This window comes from Leuresthes tenuis, unplaced genomic scaffold (assembly GCF_036924035.1).
Source record: "Leuresthes tenuis unplaced genomic scaffold, fLeuTen1.0.hap1 SCAF_14, whole genome shotgun sequence".
Taxonomy (NCBI): Eukaryota; Metazoa; Chordata; class Actinopteri; order Atheriniformes; family Atherinopsidae; genus Leuresthes; species Leuresthes tenuis.
Genome location: NW_027325368.1, coordinates 14,885,808 through 14,909,672, shown reverse-complemented (window position 1 = coordinate 14,909,672; position 23,865 = coordinate 14,885,808). Strand labels below are relative to the sequence as shown.

Below are 23,865 nucleotides of genomic sequence, written 5' to 3'. Positions count from 1 at the left end.
TGTTATCCCAAGTTACATCACCTGAACCCGAAGACTGTATCAAGAGGACCAGGCGGAATAAAACAACATTTCCCAGAGTTCCACGCGGTGACAGCCAAACCTGCGTCAAACTGTCACTGGTGCAGTGTACCTTGACTTGCGACTTTCTATTTTCCTTCTGCCCCTTCTTTTGGATTCATCCTCGCTCTACTGAAGCCGACTTTATTAATGGCGTGTCCTGTCACTGGCTCTGGTAGGTTTGTTGGTAAATCTAAATTTCTGGAAAGATTATTTGACAATGTCAATTTGTTCAACCGTCACTGGCTACAGCATCTCGGAGAGAACAGGCGAGCTGCCAACTCTGCTTGCTCATGAAATTGTTATTTTGAATAATTCGGTCACTTTTTAACCGAGTCAATTACTGGTTATTATTTTAGATGCAGATGTAAACATGTGCCCTTAGTCTACTCTTTACCCACTGTGACAGTCTGTTCGCTATTTTCAGACCTTTTTCCCAATTTAGAATAGAATTATTGAACAAATGATACCAGACTGACCGAGCTGCTCGTGTGCCGTGACCTCTGTATCTTTCAAAACTAGTCCTCTTTCTTTATATACTTGCGTTTAGTTGTAAATCACCTCTCTTTTATCCGGTTTTCTGCCTGCGATTTTATTGCAGCAGAAACGTTTTCTTCTTCTTCCTCCTCCTCCTCCTCCTCCTCCTAATGACGCTGAAGTTAGCTTCAGATTAGCAGTCAAGGTGAAAAGAGGAAAAGGGTCATTTCACTGCTTTTTGACATATGGAGAATTTTAGTCGAGCCGAATTTGTATGAAAAAAAGGAAAATACGTAATATTTAGACTCAGATTAATTCTGAGCTAGACCATCTCTTCAAAATGTAGTGTTTAATGTTTAATTGGGTACGGTCTGCTGTGCTCTAAATACTATCAAAGTATAAAAAGTAAATGTTTTTCAAATGGAAATAAAGCTGCGTTTAAAAGGGGACACTCTTTAAAGAACAATTTAACGCAGGTTTGACCGGTTTCAGTGCAGTATTGTCTGTTTGCATTAACCCTTAAAAGCCAACTTCAGCGTTAGTCTCTGTTCTGCATTCATTGGCGCTGCTTCACTGCCACCTTGTGGACGTGATTAACAACTACAGCGTCGTCTGTTGGATTATTCTCCTTCTTTTTACAGTGCGGTTTTATCTGATTTACCCACATCCCAATCTCGGATTAATTCTGACTGATATGTTAATATAAACAAGCTCCCTATATTCTGTTACAAAATAAAACCTAGCAGTTGCTTTATTATTGAATCACCCCAGCTATCAGCTAGTGTTTAGTGTTGTTGTCTTTGTTATTGTTATAAGTACTGCCTCTTTTTATTTCTTGTTTATGTAGTTTGTCAGCTCTCCCATTACCCAGACTGCAAAGTCATAGCTACATGCAAACAAGGTAGCTGCATGTACGGAATAATAGGAGTGCCCAAGAAGTCAATAAATCTGTAAAAGAATAGGGAAGTTGTTGAGGAAATAGCCATCCATCCATTTTCTAGTCCCACTTCATCCGGCAGGTTACCAGTCCATCACAGGGCCACATAGAGACAAACAACCAGGCACACTCACACTCACTCCTAGGGTCAGTTTAGAGCAGGGATGTCAAACTCCGGTCCTCGAGGGCCACTGTCCTGCAGGTTTTAGATGCTTCCCTGCTTCAACGCAGCTGAATCAGATCAATGCATCATTAGCAGGCTTGTGCAGAACTTAACAATCTTTCGAAGAGATCAATTTCATCTGAATCAGGTGTGTTGAAGCAGGGAAGCATCTAAAACCTGCAGGACAGCGGGCCTCGAGGATCGGAGTTTGACATCCCTGGTTTAGAGCCTCCAAATACCCGGATATGTTTTTGGACGGTGTGAGGAAGTCGGACCAGGAACCCTCTTGCTTTGAGGCGACAGTGCTCACCACCACACCACCGTGCAGCCCCGTGAGGAAATATACACAGAAATAAACGAACGAACGTGGTGATATGAAGTCAAATAACAAAACATGAAAGAACTAACAGGAGCATTTAAATTTTTTTCACTTTTTTTATTCAGTCATTTATTTACTTTAGTTTATTTTAGTTAGCACAAGTTGTCTGCCTCCTCTAAATGAACTGCACTCTAATGCTTTTTTCACCTTAACTCTACAGCAGAATGTATCATTTGAAAAATCTTCTCCTGAAACTGCTGGCGACATTGTTAACTGACTCGTGAACTGTCCTGTTGCATGATTCGGGTGTATTTGTGGGTTTTAAATCATGGCCCACACAGAATTATCCGTTATAAAGCATCTACGTGTGTGTAATTTAGCATCAGCGGCGCTGAACCCAGTCATCCAACCTCTAAAGTGGCTGCTGGGTTCCTGGGAGAGTGATGAACCCGGTGAGGGCAGCTTCCCCTCTGTGAAGCCTTTCCACTACACAGAAAAACTGCATTTCAGCCATGTGGGGCAACCAGTCATCAACTTCATGTAGGTATCACTGCAGAAATTAAACCAAGGTTATGAAATGTGTTACATTTTTAGGGCACATCTCCTCGTCCCAGCATCGGAATAAAAATGGTTCCATCCTTTCTTTTCTGCAGGTTTAATGCGTTTCATGCAGACTCTAATAAGCCTCTGCACAGAGAATGCGGTTTCATTCGAATGCAGCCGGAAACCAACAGAGTGGCATTCATCATCGCACAGAACTCAGGTAGATTTAAAACCACGAAATCCAACCTTGTTTCTGTGTCCGACTGCGGAGTTGCTTTCGAAGCTTGAGACTAGCCGGAGGGGACTATCCTCCACAGTGACCTACAGAATGTTTCACATTTAATGTGACATGTTGCATCTTACATCACGATCATTGCTAAAGATGTTCCACACAAAGATGGGTACCTAAAATATATTGGTCCCTCACTTCCTGATGGTCCACTGAAAGCGTCTGTTCATCCGTGTTCATCTGCAGAGGAACACCCCTGGTTTTTTCGTTGGTTTCCCTTTGCAGGAGAAGCTGAACCAAGCATTTGTAGTATTTGTAGCAAATTGTAGTATGTCTCCTTGCAGAAGAGAAATCCAGGTTTGTGAGATAAAACATTGTCTTGTCGTGCAGGTCTGGTAGAGATAGAAGAGGGAGAGCTTACAGAAACACAGCTAACCCTGCAGAGCCAGAAGTTGGAAAGGATCTCTTTTGCCAAGGAGCCCCATGTACAGCAAGTAAGGCTGTTCTCTGATCAGTCATCACTCGTGAACATAAACGAGCTGATCTCTGCATTCACATAGTCAAATCTTTCCAAATATCATGTTCACTTGAATTATTTTGATCAATAAACCCTCCTGCTTCATGCTGGTCACCTCACCTGTTTGTTTTTTTTTTTCATTTTCTCCATCTTTCAGATTTGTCGAGTGTTTCAGCTGCTGCCAGATGGGAAGCTGGAGCAGACGGTTTCCATGGCAACAGACATACAGCCGCTAACTCAGCACTTGCACGTCACCTACCGCAGATTATCTTAACTCAACGAGCAGGCAGGGCTGTCATGCTTAGAAGCATGTTGGTCTAGAAAGATGAGTGATGCATTTTATCAATAGGCTGCATCAGATAATCATGGAAGCAGTTCTCCCGTCATACAGTGGTCTACTTAAATGATTGTGGTAAAGGAGTTATGATGTTATACCTCTTACATTAACATGACATGACTCAACTCAATACATGGTAGATCCTACATTACATTAGCTTACATTACATTAGCTTACATTACATTAGCTGACATTACATTAGCTGACATTACATTAGCTGACATTACATTAGCTGACATTACATGTAGCAATAATGGCATTTGTCGGATAAAGTTTTAATTTCAACATAAGAATTGACTTCATGTTGCCTTTCCATCAGGTTGTTGCACTAAGTTATGTTTGAGCAGTGTTGTAGTGTCTGTGATATGACACTCTTGAGTTCAGAGTTCACAGAAAGTTAAATGATTATTTATATTTGAGTTTTGTTAGAAGCTGAATCAGCTGCTGTCCGGGGCCTGTACTGAAGCAGGTCCAACATATCCAGTGCCTCTTCAGTTGATCTGACTTAACTAAACCCAACAATTGAGGTTTCGCTATGCTGTGCTATGCTTGTTATCAACTCAGTAAATTAAAGGGATAGTTAAGTTTTTTTAAGTAGGGGTGTGGGAAGTCTTTATAAGTTGTTAGTACCTTACCTGCAGTAGGCGGCGGCCTGAGCATCGTCTGTTTGGAGGAGCAGAGAAGAATTCCCAAAGGGTAACCAAGACAACAGTTACTGAGAGCAGGGACAAAAGAAGAGCAAATTTTCTCCGTCTGAAACAACTCAAACAGAAGAAGTTTCATAGCGGTTCAGCGAACGTTACGCTGCAGATTTTTCCATCACAATTGCTTCAGACCGTTATTTGCATTATCACTATTTTCTCAACCGAACAACGCCAGTGTTGCTCCACATCACTGCGTGTCCTGCCATTGATCAGCTGTGACTCACTACTCTGCCAGTCTAATACAAAAACAGCCATGAGGAGACAGTGGAAATACGTTACTACGATATCAAAGACGACAACATATTTTTTTTTTTTTTTTAATTGGGAGATAAGAGGAGGCAGCAGTTCTTCTTCTGTCTTCTTCTCTATTAGCCAGAAGAAAATAGTGACGAAGTAAAAGGTCTGACGCAATGTTGTAAGAAAAAATCTACAATGTAGCTTGTGCTAAACAGTTGTGAAATTTTTGAGGTTTGACTTGATTTAAATGGCAAAATTTCGCTCTTCTTTTGTCCCTGCTCTCAGCAGCTGTGAGCTTGGTGCCTCCATGAGAATTCCTCCATCCTTCTCCAAAGACACAGCGCTCTGATCGTTGCCAGCTGCAGGTAAGGTACTGGCTACTTATAAGTACTTCACCCAACCCCACTTCAAAAAACCCCAATCTATCCCTTTAACCCCAGTTTACGAACTCTGGTAATCTGGCCTTTTGTGTGAAATGGGTGGAGTTGGTATCGGATGATCAATCACAGTCATTATAGCAGCAGGCTGAAAAATTATTATCTAATAAAAAAAACTAACATGAAAGCGATTTAAACCAGCCGGCTGCTTAAACTTCATTTTCTACCATCCAGACTTTAAAATGATAAACAAAAAGGGTGAAGATGTCTGGTCGTTTTAAGTTTTGGTCAGAGGGGTCGGTTACACTGGATGATATTGCCTTTCTTGTTTCCAGACAAGATTGGTTAGTCTTTGAGGCGGCTGCTTCTTTTGTGTACATGTTGATGATCGTATGCTGTATGTATTTAAATAAATCATTCACTTTGTCTTCACTTGCATGACTCTCCGACTGTGTTTTAACTATTCATCTATCCTGATATAAGGTAGATTTTATATATTTTTTTTGGTTCCTGATGCATCATGGGGCTTCAGTATGAAACCCGAAACTTGATGTCCTTATCTTTTAGCTTCTTTCTTTTTTTTTTTTTAAACCTTTCAATAAGAAATAGAAGTCTCCTGTTGAACATCTAGTCCACAGGGTCCAACAGTCATCTGAGTGCAAATCTTACAGGAGTGGCCATGGCTCAGCAGGTACAGCAGGTCCCACCGACCAGATTCAGTGATCCTCAGCTGTTCTATGTGTCAAGGTGTCCATGGCGAAGACACTGAAGCACACAATGCCCCCATTATGCTCATCAGTGTGTGATTGTAAGTCAAACAGCGCTGCATATATAGTGTGAATGAGAAACCCATTATTGTCCATATCACCATCCTATCATTAAAGCTTTTGTGGATCTATTTTAGATAGATTTAGTACAGGCATATACTTCAGGCGTAAAAGACAGTTGAAGCCTTTTTTCTTTCATATGCAACTTGGACTGTTTTAAACTCTCTCTACACCAAATCAAGCACAAATGGTTCCAGTGATAAGTGGGCTTAATTTTTCCTTCCCTTCCCTTTCCTTTTCTTTCTTTTTTTTCTTTTCTATTTCTGGGCCAAAAAATGTTCAGCTGTTTTGGAAAATGCACATACAGACATATTTAGAAGCAACGCGGCCAGCAAGTACCATACATGGTACCCTCATAGTCGGTTTGGAAAAACACTGAGTAAGTAGCTCAGGGGGGGGAGGTTATACCTATGAGACACTATTAGACTATTAGACGAGAATAGGAGCAATTCCTTATGTAAAACCTCCCCAACTGTTGATAAAATTAATAAGAATTTAACATTTAAAGTACATGAAATAACTATACATACATATTTATCTTATTTGTCTTTTCATCCTTTGATTTCAGTGAGTTTTTCTTCTTGCTATACATGTTTGTTTTCATAGCAGCCCTCTCTAGTTGAATTTTCTATTTATATATGATTTTATTGTCAATAGTTTTGGGAATTTACTCTTTTTACTTTTTACTCTTTTTACTCAGTTTGCGGAAGCAATGAAGAGCCATGTCAGCGTAGGTGTTTGTTGCTTGTGGTCCTGATCACAAAATAATGAGAATAGCAACATTGAGAGAGATGAAGACAGAGTGCATGAGAGCACTGTCTGCACTGACTCAGCAGGATGATCCAGAAATATTAAGATACCTGGCCCATAACGCTGGTTGAGTGAAGGTTCACAGCTGTGAGAACACTAATGCCAACATGGCACTGCGTGTGCTGATGGATTCTTGAAAGAGCCACAAAAGGGGCAACAGCATTAATTTAGGGATCAAAAACAGCATATATTTAATATCTACACCTGAAAAGTAGTTCAGATATAATACATCCATATCAGGCATTCATGTGTGGCCTTTCTGGTGTCAAACTGCTAAATATTGATGTTGTCATGTCTGATGCTCAGTGTACTGAATATGTCAACTCAGTGTCTTAAGTTAGTTGTATTGAAGGTTCATTTTCATATCTGCCATATCTAACAGAGTAAAGTACATTCCCCAGGATTCCATGTGTTGATTGGAACTTCCACTGAGCTTCTTTAGCCCTTAATAAGACCACCGTTGCAGTTGTGTTGGGATTCACACTTGGCTTCCTGCTGACTTCCTTCTACAGCGCCACGTCCTTCCAAAAGCACTGGTAGTTTATCTGTTCAATTTTACCAGGGAGAAAAAAATGTAATATGTATATGTGAACACAATGATTGTGTTCAAGTACAAGGAGTTGGCACTAGATGACCATCACACACACACACACCCCTGGAGCTCAAGTCTATTTTTAGTGTAGTCATAGAGAAATAATTCTAAAACACATTACTAGTCAAGTTTGGACAGATTGGTGTAAAAACAATTTAAGAGGCTGAAACCTACAGCGATGCTGCAGCCAAAGACAACAGGGATGGATAGAAAAAAGAAATCTGCTAACTGAAACTGAGCTAATAGTTACACATGGCTTCTCGATGGATGTTCCATCCATGTGAAAAGTTGGATTCCTGTGGCATAGTTGTGGGTGTAATCTACAACAAAAACTGTAAATCTGTTCCTTGTTTTAAAAGATGCTCAACCATTTTTTTATTTTCACTATTTCTTCTGAAACCAAAAATAAGAATCAGCATCCTGTGGTCCCTTGACCTTTGAAGTAAATGCTGCTAAAGTGAGCCACCGCTTTCTTTGCTCAATTAAAAACAAGTTCAGTGGTAGAGGTTTAGCAACACTTATTCCCAGACCAACATTCTTGTGTATGAGAAGTCTGTTTGCCTGTTTGCTCGGTCAAGCTGACAGTGTGGACGATGTGCAAGGGCTGAGTAGGTGGCTGCTTGTCTATTGCCATGGAAACGGTCTGCTCCAGCTTTCCACCAGGTCGCTCGACAAATCTCTGAGATGGAAAACAAATGAGGTCCCTGGCAGAAAGCCGAGTTTGATTAGAAGTTTTGTTAACAGTGATTTCATGTCTCACAATGTGAGCACGCAGACCTCCCTGATGACTGATCAGAGAACAGCCTTTACCAGGCTCGTCACTCCCCAAGGTACCCAGCAGCCAGTTTACAGGATGGACTGAGTGCAGCTCCACTGACTCACGGGAAAAAACTAAAATAAATGTAATGAATCAACTATATTATAAGATGAACAAGTCTTAAAAAATAGTGTCATAGCCATTCTGCAGTTTATGAATGGAGTCATTTCATTCCTTAACCACTAGGGTTCCTCTGCACCACACATCTGATTTAGATAAACAGGTTGTTGTCAGGCTTCTTTAGGGCTTGAAGACACTTGAACTTTTCATTTCAATCAGCTGTGTCAGAGCAGAGAAAAACTCCAGAACCAGGACCGGAAAAAACTCATTAAACCACATCTTATTTCACAAGTGCAACATTATGATGTCATTTCCAAAAATATTCTTGTATACAAAACCTTTTTCTATTTCGTGTTTGAAAGACATTTTATTGTAGAGCAGATGGCTAACAGGCTACTACAACACTTAAAAACGTATCACTGTGTAATTGGGCTTGACCATATGTGATCATTTTTTATTCCTTTCCTAAACAAAGGAGTCCAAGTCAGTCATTTTGGGATTTCTTCTCTGGTTTCCAGGAAACATAGTTGCATTTGGCTCCACTCAGATAGCCCCTTTCATACCCATTTATCATATTTTGTCAAAGGTGAAACACACTTTACCATCAATGACTTTATAACACAGTAACACAGACGCTTTAACTGCAATGTGCTGTTTTATCACTTCATGTTATGGCTATATTTAAGTTATTTAATTTTGTTTTATTCACATCACAGTGTTGAATTGGTTACTGGAAATAAAATGTATTTCATTGTTTACATTTTCTAGTGTCTTGGGTTTCTCTACTCCAACGCACATGTTTCTTTAGCTGACAACAGGCTCTGCAGAATCCTGACAAACACGTTCATTTGAGTCAAAAGCATGCAAGACACATTACCACATTCGAATCAAAATAACATACATCATCAAGTCAAATAGAGTTTTTCATAATGCACATTTAAAACAACCTCCCCTGAACAAAGTGGTGTTCAATACATAGAAAATTGTCATACTCACAAACTTAATTTGATTGCTTATTTTTAACACTAAAAAGAACCAACATTGATGTCAGTAGTAACCCTGTATTTTTCCTGGTATGATCAATAAAACCTCAGCTATGAAAAAGGGCTAATTGGTTATTGCAGAGACTTGGCTTTCAAAAGTGTCCATTTTGTAAAATTGTCTACACAGACTTGTTCTACAGATTTTAACATAGTCTCTGCCAGAGATGATCTTTATCGATTGCATCATAAACCCGCCCACTTCACTGCTCACAGCTTACTTGTTTTCCCCTCAAGCGTCTCAGACACAGATAACAAGACAGTTCAATCTAAAAGGCCAGTCTTTGAAAATGTAATACAATTTAACCTCAATGCAGCAGCAAACTGCAGTATAGTGTTCTGTTAAAAAAGCAGTCTCTCCAAGCTCGAGTGTGATGTGGCTGCAATTCAGGGTAAGCATACATTAGTCCCTGTTGTACAGAGCAGAGCGAAAGAACCTCTCACAAAGCAGTATAAGAACATAGCTATATTTGCTCAGTTTTGCATGAGATGGTGACAAAATGAAGAAAACTTAGAAGACAGCGCTGGTAACTCTGATAGGCTTTAGGTGGGAAGCAAGAGGGCAGCTCGTTAACTCGTGTTAACTCGTGTTTCTTGGCTGGGCAAGACATTGGTTGAATACCAACCATCTAAATTCAGACTTTTTGGTTGAAAGGACTAAAAAGATGCCATATGACCCAACATGTGCGTGACTTTACAAAAACAGTTGTAGCAGAGAATTCAGTGTTTCTTCAAGAGAGGCGACAAAAAACTGACACGAAACTCAGAATACAAATAAAATTGTCAGGTAGTTTAAACAGTTACAAATGTGTATTACAACACTGAAGTATAATGTAAAACTTAGAACCAGTGTCCCTTTAATTTCATTAAAACACCTTTCTAAAATGTGAAAATCAGTTAATTTTCTGGGCTACTGGGAAAAAAAACAAAACAATATAATTCCTGCAGATGTGAAGTTTGACTGACTTTTTTTTTTTTTTTTTACTAACTAGCTAACTAAGTTGTGCTTATTTCCAGCCAAGACGGCAGTGAATACAGTGGATTGCTGGCTTGGACACGAGTTGCCACCTTGGTCAGATGAGTAGTCACCTTCTTCCATTCCTACCGCCAGCACCAGCCGAACATCAGTTTTTGAGAGGACAGATTTTTCTCTGGCCTTTCAGTGGTTTTAATGTTTTGCTTTTTGTTTTTACCCCATTTTTAAGCAGAGATTCTGATGCTCTAAGGCTACTGCCTGTGTTTGCCTCATATTCTCATAGTAAATGTAGCGGACCTTTGCTTTGCCTTACTTTACTTCAAAGGAAAGGCTTTTAAAGATCTCGTGATGAGAAATCTGCTAAATATTCAGTGGAATAAAGTTTCACAAGTCCATCGTTGAGGATTTGGTTAAGTTTTAATGTGGATTTGAAAAAAAACAACACAAAAAAAACACAATCAGCCACATTCATTTATAGATTAACACTGTGAGAGTGACACCCATTACACACGATCATCCTAAAGAGCTGTTGTAGTGGCAGTCTTAATAGTGCAATGGTTTCAGTTGTTGGTGATAACCAAAATTACAAAAGAAATAAGAATAAAATCATAAATAAATTTACAGATTAAAAACAGAAATCAGTACAGCCAAAATATTCACATTCAGTTTGTAGTAGTCCTAAATTCTTTGGCTAATAATTGGACACTAGAAGACACAATGTTTCTAAGTTGTGCCTGAAATTGCAGAATATTTACTAGGAAATTTCTGATCATATTTGGAATGAAACACTGTGCTTTGGTAAAGTACAATAGCTTAAAGTTATTAAGTGTAAACAGTTAATATCATCCAATATTGCTCTGAAGTGTGAACTCAAAGCTTACTGAAATACTTCTTCTAAAGGGCCTTTTTTTTTAAAGACCTAGAAACCTCAAAAGTACCATCTCAGCCAGCTGAGCATCAGTTTCTTTACAAACCCAGCTTTCAATGTCATCGCTCCTCTTGAAATACATACTTTAAAAAAAGAAAGAAAAGAAAAGGAAAAAAAACTCAAAGTACACCAGACCGTTAACAATGCAGTATGAACAGCCCCACTTTACACTGGAGAAGCCTGGTTTACTGCAGTCGTTATAAGCAGTGACAGAAAGCTGAGGAGAGGTGGAAAAAGATGCCATTTATGCCGTTTAATATCATGGTGACTACTCTTTGGGTGAAGGGTAATCACTTGCAGGCTCACCTGACACTGAGACAACACAAACACGCCGCTGAAAAACAACACTTGTTGATGGCCATTCAGCAACAGACAGAAAATCTGCTGACAGGCTCGATCCTCATCAAGCCCATCGACCATCTCCAATCCAGTTTATATTGACAAGTCTGAGGTTACAGTCCCTCAATATGACAACTGCTCTGCTCCATCTCAGCTGGTCACGGTTCCTTCATGACGTACACGTACATTGTGGTGAGGAAATACTTGACGGACTCAATGACAGAGGACACCCAGTTGTGTTCAGGGGTGAGATCCTTCTTCACCACACACTTTGTGATCTCCACCTAGCAGTCAGGAAACAGAAATATGAGCCTGAGTTGCTTACAGTTAAATTTTATCTTTGAGATCTTTTTTTTTTCCCCTTTAGCGTGCTCTACAGCTTTTTATGAAAATATAAGGTCTGTGGAGTTTCAAAGTACAAAGCTCATTTCCACAGCCGCTCCTGAACATCCCAAAACACCTTGTTTGTAGTCCCCCGCTTGCAAAACCTATACATGGGATGTGCGAACCATGCCGTCTCACGGGGCCTCGCGCCTCGACGGACCTCAAGGTTGGGCAGATTCATATCTAAATCTTAGGACATGGAAGCACAAGACATATTTCTCAATTTGAGGATAATTAAAAAAAAAAAGGTATTATTCCAAAGGGAGCAATTACAACTTCAAACACCGCGTTTACCCTGAAGAACTGAGGAAACCCTGCCAAACTGAAAAGAAAGCTGCAAATTAAAGTGTCTCGTATAAATTATGCTAAAGTGTCAGTAATTTGACTGTATTTAACACTTTAACAATTGCATGGAATTACTTACTGAAAATGTCAAATGAGGGAATTAAATTATAAATGCAGAAAGATGGTTATTATAATGAAATATATACATACATATACTGAAGATTCTAACAAGGGGAATTAGGACCGCGGTAGATAGTCATTTGCTAAATATACAGTAATTAGGAGTCAAGTAAAAAGAAAAATATGATGTATTATAATACAAGGCCAGATAAAGCAATTTGCTGCTTACCATCTATCATGGCTGCAGTAGTACATGAAACCAAATCAAATTATACTTAACTGTCAGATTTAGTGATAAGGAAGTACTCGTGACTTTAAGCCAGAATAACAATAATATCATTAGAACATGAACCAATACTGTTTCTCTGTTATTACAGTGAAATGAGCCAGTTCGAGGGAAGACATTTTTTTGGATAAGGAAACAGATTCAATGCATCTGGACAAACAACACAACTGACATGGTAATGGGAGAGCAACTGATCGAATAAGCTTTACTCGAGGGAAACACAACAAGCATCGGAACCAAGCACTAGAAAGCTTAGGTCAGATCAGATTTACTCAAAGAAGCAATGACAAGTCAAGAGAAGCTCAGTTTTCAGTCATGACTGAGTATCATTAGATTTTGTGGCTCTGCTGAGTTTCAGCGCGCAGGGGAGCAAACTCATATCTGAACAATAAGATCTCAATTTAATCATTTCTCAAGTTTCCCCAGAAGAGCCACAGACAAAGAAACTGAATGCTGCTTCTTTAATCCTCTGGGAAGCTGGGAGTGCTTTTACCTATCGAAGTTTCTAAGATAATAGTCTTTCACATTTTAGCTTTATGAGAATCCCCGAAATATTTCAAACCCAAATCAGACAGCAGCGATGAGGAAATGATAGCCATTTCTCAAGTAGTAAACAGCACAGCACAGCACAGCACAGCACTGCTCAGGCATCGTGTTCCTAATTTACAAGATTATCAGAAATTACAGCAGCAGGCACTCACCCATCCTCCCCGCCTCTTCAGCCAGGGAGCCAGGAATTTGCGAACAAACTGTCCGAGACTGTCCACTAAGACGTGCACCGTAGTGAGATAGCCTTGTCGGACACAGTCCACTGCCAGGGCTCCAGCTACTGCATACATGGATACCACCTTACCCCACGTTATACCTACAGCAAAAAGACAAAAAACAAAAAAAAACAAACAAACAGTGGGTTACATTTCATCATTTCCAAAAGAACTGATTTTAATCATTAGTCTTGCAGTCACAGAGCAGTTTGACGGACGAGAAGCATAAATAACCCTCCATTCAGAAGACGTGTGTCAGTCCTTCATTGGGGCAGAATTTCTTGACTGGACTCAGTAAATTGCCATCTATAGTACCAGTGCTCTTTTTCAAGCGATAACACCCACCTCCACTGAGGCTGCTGTTCCATAGTCTGACCCGACATGGCACATGTGGGGCAGTCAGCGGACCTTGCACTGGAATAAACAGTAAATGCCAGGTCCAAGTCATCAAACCAGAGCGTGTCTTTCACTGTGACCGATTAGACATTCTATAACACCAGCCAGATGTCAATTAAACAGGCTGAGAATATGCTGCCATTTCACTGAGGGTAAAGCACTGATGCAGTTTCAGCACAGCTTCAGAGGCAAGATTTGGTCCTTTTTTCTTACTTAATCCCATTTTAAGAGCAGATAACATCAAAACTTGCCTGATGTAAGAATTAAGGTCACCTTTCCAGGTACATTGCCCCAGAAGGAGAGGCTGTTATACCAGCCATCATTGATGCAGGGCCTCTCTTAGCCCAGCTTGCTTTGTCATGAATGTTCTTTAGCGCTGACCCGCAGCGTCTGACTGGCTATAAGGGGATAGATCTGGGTGAGATTAAATGAGATAACTGTCCATGGAAGCTGTCAGAGCACATCATGTCTCACTCCCTACTGAGAAGCAGGCCAAGAATAGAGACGAGATTGTCAGGGATAAAGAGAGGAGCGCAGGAAAAGAATGAACAGGAGTGGGAGGCAGGAGAAGACAGATAGAAGAGAGATGAGCCATGTTGATTTTATTGAAGACACCACAGTACAGACGGCTGCTCCACTCCATCAAACACATGTTTGCATGGTATTCCTTTGTGGTGAAAGAATAACGAATACCAGAAAGCTAAAAGGATTGCTTCAAAGCAAATTCCAGATGTCAGGACAAATTTGTATGTTGCCGTTTTTTTTTTTTTCCTATTTATATCCAGGTTTCAACCCATCCCAGAAGGCTGGATCAGCCTGGGTTCACCAGTTTGTTTTTCTTCAGGAGGAATCCCACGCCGTTTCCACAAATTACAGCCTCATGACGTCAAAACGATGGGACATTTGGCCAGAACACAAGCATGAAAATTATATCAGGCAAGTCCGTTTTGGGTATTTCCAGGCAACAAGCCAGGTCTTACATGTTCATCACACGGCAGCCTGACTTTCTAATCCATCCCCAAGGCTCATGTAGAGGACAAGTCACTTTTTATTTGGGCACTTAAAAATGTCATTGCTGCTTTAAATAATGTGCAAAGGCCATCTGTTTTCAGGAAAACAAGAATCAAGATTAGATCTGCAGCAAAAAGAAAGGCTGAACTGGAGTTTGACCGGCAGCCAACAGAGATTTGTGGCCTTAAAAAAATTCATAGAGGAAAAACATTATAACCTTGTGAACCAACCACCATTAATCATCATGTACGGATGAAGAATCTTTGTTCCTTAAGAAGATTCCTAAGAGCGAAAGGCCTTGAAGTAATTGGCTGCCATGACCAGAGCTGTCGAATTGTCTAAATGCTAAGCAAATGAGCTTCAATGAGTCATTTATCATCTTTTTAAATCAAGGAAACATGAGGCCATCTTTTATGCAAGGATATAAGATAATCCCACTTGTTTATGCTTTCAACCTTCTAACCATCACATTTTTTATTTTTTTTTATTTAACTGGGCTGCTCACACTTATGTAACTGGCATGGACCAAGATAGTGAGAGTGCGTCAGGCGAAATATCTAATCCACCTTTTTTAGCCCATTGATGCGTCAGCTTTAGCCGAAATTAAGTGCACGTGGTTTCTCGTTAAATTGTGCCCGTCTTTTCCTGACTACTTATACATTCTCTTTCAAATCTTTACCAGGCCGTGTGCTGTTTTCCTGAGGTCAAGTGTTTAGGAAAAGGCTTAGGATGAAACTTTTGACTATTTGACTGCATCCTCAGGCATCACAGATTGAGATCAAGTGAAGACCATCGTTTGCTGTTCTGATCCCACTGCTGACTTCTATTAGTCACTAAAGAAAGCATAAAAAAAAGGAATCATTCCAATGAGATTTTTGTTAAGTGCATACTGCATGTGTCAGATGTCAAACTGTTAATCAGACCAACTGAAATCCCCTCAACTCAAAAATAGTAAGGTCTTAGATGTTTTCCTTTACATCAAGTCATCTATCAAAGGATAAAACGTTGCACATTTAAAAGAACTCAAGACATTCAAGTATGATTCTCTGTATTTCGACACACCAAGTTTTACAACACCAAATAAGGTCTCAGTGCACCAATGCGCTGTTCTCAAGACAGAAGAGAGTAAGAAGGCCACGATGAAGGCGTTGTCAGGAGAATTTGGTCTTAAAAGCCACTAAAACTTGAACCATTCAGAGGCTGCTTTCGAGAATGAATGTGGGCTGAGCAGAAGCCACGAAGGATACAGTCTGATCTCATGATCTTTCCAGCTGAACCTCAGCATGTCCAGTTGTATAATAATAATAATAATAATGATAATTCAATACAAAATAAAACAGGAAAAAAGACTGCGTTGCTACTGTGCTGATAGGGTTATACAAGAGCACATGAGCTATAACTAAATTAGCTGGTTATATAAATGAGAATCAGTTTGAATACTGATGACTGTATTTAAACCTTGTGCTCTTTAAGCCATGGAAGTTTTTGTTGCCTTTATGTTTTCTTCTCCTCCCTGACAACTTCATTTTGATCACTTCTATAGATCTGGAAGAACAAAGCCGCATCATTTCAAAAGGGTCTGCATTATAAACATTGTTTTGTTTATTTGATTGACTTTTTCTTCCACTTTTGGCAAATATCTTGTGAACGCCAAGTTGCAAACCACGTTATACAAAGCCTTCCAGACAAAAATAACTTTTAGTTCTTCTAGATCTGATTGTAAGGCTGTAACCACAGCAAGGAACAAACTCCACTGACAAGCAGCCTAAACTTCTAAACTTAGATGGTAGAACTAATGAAGTTTCACTCCACCTACATCTGATTCACACCCACTCACACTCACTGAAAGGCCCTATGAGCCAAAAAGACCTGAAGAAAACTGCAGAGTCACACCTGTTAAATCACACAAACTGCCTCCATCTGCAGTCACAAGTGAAAGTCACTTCCTGTGCTGACAGTTCTCCTTTGTCTCTTTACGGCATGTTTAGTTTCCAGCTTGCTCATCATCAACACCTCCAGGTTCACAGTGGGCCAGTACTGTACCTGCTGAGAAGATCTCTGTTGCCACGCCGAGGAAGGCATCTGAAACCATGTTCTCCATGGCAACAGAAATGTTGAGCTGCCGCGCCACGTTCCTGTACAGACCGGGCTGTATACACTCCAGCTCGTCGCCTAGGAACAGGAGGGGAAGCAGAAACAGAAAGAGTGGAAAGTCTTTTAGGAAGAACATTTCCAAACTGTATGAATGAGACTAAACAAATTATGTAGTTTAACAAGCTGCCACACAAGCATTCAAATTCAGCATAATCAAACAAATATGAGGAGAAAGCTCGACAATCTGAGTCTGTGTCCCACTTAGAGACATGATCCTTTACTCATCACTTCTTCCAAGCTTAACGTGTCTTAAAATAGTCAACGCCGACAGTGTGTGAGTGTGTGTGTGTGTGTGAGTGTGTGTAAATCACTGTGTGTCAGGTCTAAAGACTTATTCAGTATGCTTTCTTACATTCCATATCTAGAATTAATCACTTCTTGATATGTTGAGCTGTCTCATTTCACACATCTAATTTGACAAACAATAGATTAAAATGAAGCCACTCTGCTTTTATGACCCAAGAGGAAGAACTGACGTCACACCGGATGAAGCTAACAAGTAGATTGCTTTAAGAGTCAATTGAATAACTGATCAGCTGCTAATCGAACTGTTTCCAGTGATCCAGTGGATGAACATTTAGTTCAAATTCAAATCTGCAAATAAACACAAGCAGAGGTAACTATTGTCACCTCAAACTTCCCAAACCAAGCCAAACAACTTTTGACAAGTCTCAATGCAACACTTTTTCCATGTCTGTTTTATAGTTTACTGGATATTCAAAAAATTTGCACGCTTTATCTATTTTGTGTTGTTTTTTTTTTTGTTGTTGTTTTTTTGTCAAGATGTGGATTTGAATGAGGACTATGGAAGTGATTTTTTTCCTCCAATACCATGTGTTGACAAAAAAAGTAATTCACTGCAGTTCTCTTAGACCGTTCCTTACCCAGACAGAGGAGCACCAGGGACACCTCGGTGAGAGCTGAGTTGCAGGGAGAGAAATTTATTTCACTTTTGGACCATCCCAGCCCATTCTGGTTCAGTCTGGACAGGATGTAGTCTCTGCACAGCGCTTTAGACTGGGACACCAGCTCCTTCTCTGTGAGCGATCGGTCAAAGACATCCAGGACCTCTGAAGCAAACACAGAGGACCGCCGGAGAACCTCCATGTCCGCCAGCAGGGAATCCGGGTCAGAGTGTCTGACCTCTCAGGGATCAGCTGTGTAATCAAGACTGTCCTGGATTTCTCCCAGAGGAGTCAAGATTAGTGACGAGGATAAAATGGCAGCTGTGAGGACAAGATGACAGATGTTGGATCAAAAAGGCAAAAGCAACCATAAAACAGCGTGTGACAGATTTTCTACACGGTTTTTACATTTACAGGTAAGGTAGGTGTGTAAAATTATCCAGAGTCTGAAACGGACCTGAAAAATTACATAAGAACATAATGGAGGCGTTATTGTTGTGAGTCACATGGCGGGATTGTCAAGATATTGCTACATTTCTTAGATTATGCAACAGCAAGCACTGATACCACATTATAACAGGAGAAATATGTGTTGGTGGGGCAGTTAACACATCTGCATCCGCCATCAATGTGAAGCAACGGGACAGAGTCAAACATTTCTTGAAAAAAAAAAAAACATCTGAATTGCACGCCAAGAAAAGCCGCCCTTACCATCAGCATGTCTTCCACAGTGAGATGTCTCCTGATATGAATAATGTGGAATGTATCCTGCTATATGAAGGGAGCCGTTCAGAGCAGCTCTCTGTAGTGTTTCCCGGCCCAAAAAAAAAAGAGAGAAACAACTCGACTGTAAGAAAATAGATCTCTTCACTCCACTTTAATTGTGTCAGACAATTAGACAAACACCAGGCAAAGTTCCGGTCCAGCTTTCATTCCCCGCAGAGCGCATGGTCTGTTCGGTCCACTGGTTCGCTGCAAAGCACCGACAGTTCGTGCTGAGAGACGCAGTTAGAGGACGCCTACCTGTTGTTCCACCTTCCCATTGGCGCCCGGTGGGTGTGTTGGTTTTAGAGCCAGGAGAAGCCCGGCGTGGACGTTTAGTTCCCGCCTCCCTACAGTTTACAGAGGAAACCCCCTCCGCTGCGGACAGAGGGAGACAAACCAACAGCAGCCTCTTTCATTCACAAATCCAGACGGATTAACCGGCTACAGTACGCAGAAAGGGATCTAGTTTTCTCGTCATGCCTCTGACATGTTTAAGCCACCGGTAACAAGGGACAACGTTCTTGCACATGACATATCGTGGGCGGAAAAGAGGAGGTTTAAATACAGGTGTGCTAAACGTTGCGTAAATCAAATGTTGCAGGCAAAAATATCGCATTGTTTAGGCTATTACATACAAATGGACCTGGCAAAACTAGGCTATTATTACACTTTTACTGTTTCTATGACTTTTATCTGACTGAAAATTCACAAATTTACAACCACTGGGTCCTCAGTTTAAAAACAAGCTGTTAAGTATTCCCCTAAAGGTGTTAAATGTTTTATCATGCGTTGACAAAGCAAACAGTGACAGTCTGTAAAAACAGCACATCTTTATCTTTTTATAAGTTTAACACGGATGTTAGTCTGTTGATTTTCCACTAACGTTCCCATCATCATCATCCAGAATGATTATAGTTTACTTGGGAGGAAATTGTTTTATATTTGACGCTAATAACTCCCTTTATTAAATGTCCTTTCTTTATTTATTGTGGCCGCTGCGTGTCGCTGTCTCTCTCTTTTGCTGTTGGAGTTCAACCCTAAAAATATGTGGAAGTCAAGTGAAATAAAATAAAGTACAATAACATAAATGCAATGTGTAGCTGTGATGCTCCATAAAAAAACACCCTGATGAGAGGCTACAGAGTTTCTACTGAGTCCCCCAAATCAAAGAACAGAGATTTAAAAATCACCACAGTTAAGTTACATCCTTCAGTTTTTTTCCATTCTGGGAGCCCAATGCTTAGTAATTAGCATGTCACCAGGTGAGTTTCTAAGTGATCTTGTTAAAAGGAAAGCATTGGACAAAAATGAAAGCCTGATCCCTTTTGACCCCCCCATGTGTCAATATTCACAGTCACGAGTTCCAGTGACAAAAACAATTTTTTAAACACAGTGTGCGTGGAAAGTTCCCAGAATTTTTGAAGTTTTTTGTATTTGACAAGCCTTTCACACCTTTTTTTTTATGTTTCTACCATTATTCATAGCAGAAACATGCCAGGGTGAATGGCTAACATCAACGCAGGTGTGTCCTAATATCAATGCCCTTGTTGGGTTTTAGGGTCAAACTTTGTCTGGGTCTGTGTTCGAGTTATTCTACTCTGATGGTGCGTTTCAGCTTCTATTCTGTTTATGTTTATGCATTTAGCAGATGCTTTTATCCAAAGCGACTTACAAATGAAGATGTAACAAGCTATATAAAAAAAAGCTAACAGTAAACTACATAGAAGGAACCCACTACTCAGACTCTGTCAGAGGTGACAGAGTAGAGATAGAGTGCGGGCAAAGAGTAAAGTACAGAAAAATAAAGTGCAGAGATAGAGGGGGTAGGGAAGTACAAGGTAAGTGGGAGATGATCTCTGAAGAGTTGGGTTTTCAAGAGTTTCTTGAAGATAGACAGGGACGGCCTTGTTCTGGTAGCGCTCGGTGGAACGACACATGAAAAGAGTTTAGATTGTCTTAGGCGTGGTGTAGGCACTGCTTGACGACAATCCTGCAACGAACGGAGGGACCGAGTTGTGACTCAAGCCTTTGCAAGAGCATACAAATAGATGGGAGCCGTTTCATTAAGCACTTTGTAGGCTAACATCAGTGACTTGAATTTGATGCGGGCAGCTAAGGGTAGCCAGTGGAGTTCAACGAACAGAGGGGTGACGTGTGCTCGTATGGCAAAGAGAAGAGGTCCCAGTACTGAACCTTGGGGGACCCCTGTGGCGAGGTGGTGCGCTACAGAAGTGTGACCAAGTCAGGATACTTTGAATGACCGACCAGTGAGGTATGATTCAAACCAGGAGTGTGCTCTCCCTGTGATGCCCATGCTCAAGAGTGTGACCAAAAAGGATACTGTGGTTGATAGTGTCAAATGCAGCCGATAAGTCGAGCAGGATAAGTGCAGAGGACTTAGCTGTCACTCTGGCTTCTTTTAAGGCTTCTGTCACAGCCAACAGAGCCGTTTCGGTGAAGTGTCCACTTTTAAACCCAGATTGGTTTAGATCAAGGAGGTTGTTATGTCAGAGGTCATCGGTGACCGCCCTTTCAATTGTTTTAGACAGAAACGGGAGGAGAGAGACCAGCCGATAGTTCTCCTCATGAGTTGGAGCAAAGGAAGGTTTCTTGAGCAGCGGTGTAACCTGAGCTTGCTTGAATGTGGTAGGAAATGTGCCCGATGTCAGTGAAGCATTAATCACATGTGTGACTGCTGCAGTTACAGTAGGAGCAATGGATTGGAAAAGATTAGTGGGAACGGGGTCCAGCGGGCATGTAGTAGGACGGCTACATGTGAGAAGTTTAGACACATTGCTCTGAACAAGAGGTGTGAATGAGGAAAATGATGCAGTAGGACTTCTGCATGCAGATTTTGTGGTAGAAGGTTCGGTAAACTGTTTGCTTATAGCTGCCACTTTGTCAGTAAAAAATAAGGCAAAGGTGTCTGCTGTTAGATTGGTAGCAGGTGGAGGAGGCAGAGGATTAAGTATATAGACTCTATAGAGTCTATTATACTCAATAGAGTAAACTATAGACTCTATAGAGTAAACTATAAAGTAAACTACTATATAGAGTTTTCAAGGTGGAAAAACGTTTCTGGGTGTCAGTAGTACTATGAATCTTGTTAATGTAGAAAAACCTTTTTGCATCAGTAACACTGGATGCGAATGATGACAGTAGCGCCTGGAGTTTAGCTAGATCTGCAGGATCTTTTGACTTGTGCCATTTCCTTTCGGTAGCTCTGAGATTGGTGCACAACGCTCGGAGAGTATCATTAAACCAGGGGTGAGACTGGGAGAATCGAGCGGGTTTGGTGGATAGAGGACACAGACTATCCAGAGATGAGCTCAGTGTGGAGCAAAGGGCCTCCGTGGCATCATTAACCTCAAAGGAGGAAAATGTGTTGGAGGCCGGAAGAGCGGAAGCAACAATGGAGGAGAAGCGGGTGGGCGACAGGTTGCGGCGGAAGGAAACCATAGGTTTAGAAGCAAATGGTCTTCTCGGGAGACTCAGTCTGAACTGAATTAAATAGTGGTCAGAAAAGTGCAGAGGTGTGACAGACAGGGCCTCTGTGGCACAGTTTCTTGTGAAAATGAGATCTAGCACTTTATGAGTCGGATGACTGCTGAGCAACTGTGGCTCAAACGAGTGCATTAGTGTCAGAAAATCTGAAGTGTTAGGACTGTCAAGGTGGATATTCATGTCACCAAGGACCATTATGGGACAGTCATGCTCCGGGATAGAAGAGAGCAAGGTATCTAGTTCATCTAGAAAGTCACCAAGTTGTCCTGGTGGGTGATATACGACAACCATATAGATTTTGACCGGTGCAGTTACCAAGATGACATGGTATTCAAAGGTATTGTATTTAGCATTAGGTAGCAGTTGGTTGTATTTCCATTTGTTGGAAATGAGCATGTGTCACAAAGTCACCAGGAGAGACCTTTTTTTTTTGGTGTTTGCACTGTATTAATTTATTGTTCTAATTAAAGTGTGTGATTGACTATTTTGTGTTTACTAAGTTTGTGTCTCTCCTGTGATGCTGAAGGACCTCCCCCTACAGTAACTCAACACACCTGCAAGCACTAATCACCGTCCTTCATAGATAAAAGGAGGAAGCAGAGCAGGATGCTTCCCGGGGAGAAGGAACGGCAGCAGTAAAGGAAGTGATGACTGAACTTCACCTTGTTTCCTTCCCTTTACATGCAGACAAGGTGAATCAAAGACTGTTTGGACGCCAGGTCCAAACACTATTATAAAAGACTGTCTGGCCCACTTTTGGACGCCTGGTAAACACTCTTTTTAAAGACTGAGCCCATTCATCACCCCATCCTTTTAAAGTTTTTTGTTTTTTTTTTAATCAAAAGATCTGCCTGTGCCAATAAATTGCTTAAATTGCATTCCTGACTCTACCTGCTTGCTTACCCAGAGAGTAAAGAAACCTGTGACACATCTCCGTTCCACTACCTCTCCCAGATGTACGAGAGGTGTGGGAGAATAAGTGGTTGATTGAAAGTGCAGCCGGGGTAACTTTGTTTTCAGGCTTAATCCAGGTCTCAGCGAGAGCCAGGATGTCAAGAGACAGATGGTTGGCATAAACCATAATTAAATCTGCGTTGTTTAATCGCCGATTGGCAATTCCACAACCCCACAGACGAGGGCGTACCACAGAGTGAAGTGGGCTTTAGAGAGCGGAGGTTGTTAAGGTTGCGGTGGAGTTTGGTTGTGTGGAAACCTATGCGAGCCGGAGACTACAGGAATGGGATTGAGGCACATTTTAAAGCAGGTGGTCAGGCCAGAGCGACGTGGATGAGGCAAGAAGGACAGGTTTACCTTGCTCGGTGGACACGCTCGTCTTTACCCAAGAATGGCTGACGCTGCAGGCGTCGCCCCTTATTTTATGTTGTGCGCACAATTAGACACGGCAGTTCATAGCTAATTGCACTAGGCTGGCCTCAAGATGCAAAACGGCTAAATTAGAACACTAATGATAATCAAAAACTAAGAAACACACAATGAAATTTTGCAAACAATGACACTTCAGAAAACACACACACAAAAAAAAAAGAAAATACAAGAATAAATGCTTTTCAATACATTGGTTCATTGTTCATTGTTCATTCATTCTTGTGTTTTGGGTTTTTGTGATTGTGTCTTGTGATGTGTTTTACACTTCATGGTCATATTCCCCACTCTGTTGCTAAATTCAGTTCTGCCTCGCAGGTCTGTGGAGAGCTCCCATATGCATCTCATGTGTACTGCATGAGATGCATATGTCATTATTTGACTATTCCAATATTATTATTTCCTTATATTTTCAAACTGTGAACCATTTAAATCTAAATGTGTATTAATTCAGATGGTATGTATAATGTGCAAAGTGGGAGGATGCACAATTTACAAGATGTTCATTTGTATTAGGTAGCTTCATTGTCTTGGGTAAAATGGATGAGAAAAAGGGATTTAACTGATGGCGAATCATAACAGAAAATGTCAATTGTAACTCATTTCAAGTAGCTGGACCAAT

The 23,865-nt window shown here is 40.8% G+C and overlaps 3 protein-coding genes and 1 pseudogene across 4 annotated transcripts in view; 2 read left to right on the top strand and 2 right to left on the bottom strand.

The window, feature by feature from the left end:
- The window catches only part of LOC140268761 (very long chain fatty acid elongase 1-like), a 153,398-nt gene that overhangs the window by 122,367 nt on the left and 7,166 nt on the right, over nt 1-23,865 (top strand). The gene's annotated exons all lie outside the window — the stretch shown is intronic.
- thap4 (THAP domain containing 4) lies at nt 68-5,329 on the top strand. Its single transcript, XM_072363141.1, has 5 exons — nt 68-232; nt 2,334-2,493; nt 2,607-2,716; nt 3,116-3,219; nt 3,400-5,329. The coding sequence occupies exons 1-5, from the start codon at nt 208-210 to the stop codon at nt 3,514-3,516; spliced, it is 516 nt and encodes a 171-aa protein (XP_072219242.1). The 5' UTR covers nt 68-207; the 3' UTR covers nt 3,517-5,329.
- On the bottom strand, nt 10,418-18,645 carry LOC140269258 (bcl-2-related ovarian killer protein homolog B-like). 2 transcript variants are annotated; one of them, XR_011907598.1, is made up of 6 exons: nt 18,303-18,645; nt 17,571-17,912; nt 16,576-16,704; nt 13,063-13,226; nt 11,747-11,859; nt 11,488-11,570 (listed from the first exon to the last, which is right to left on the bottom strand). XR_011907598.1 is itself a non-coding variant. In XM_072364287.1 (5 exons), exons 2-5 carry the CDS (start codon nt 17,791-17,793, stop codon nt 11,445-11,447), a joined length of 642 nt encoding a protein of 213 aa, XP_072220388.1. In that variant the 5' UTR covers nt 17,794-17,912; nt 18,303-18,633; the 3' UTR covers nt 10,418-11,444. The 2 variants fall into 2 exon arrangements, 1 of the variants encoding a protein (XP_072220388.1); XM_072364287.1 differs by lacking the exon at nt 11,747-11,859 and having other exon boundaries at nt 10,418-11,570; nt 18,303-18,633.
- LOC140268190 (uncharacterized) lies at nt 20,313-22,256 on the bottom strand (annotated as a pseudogene).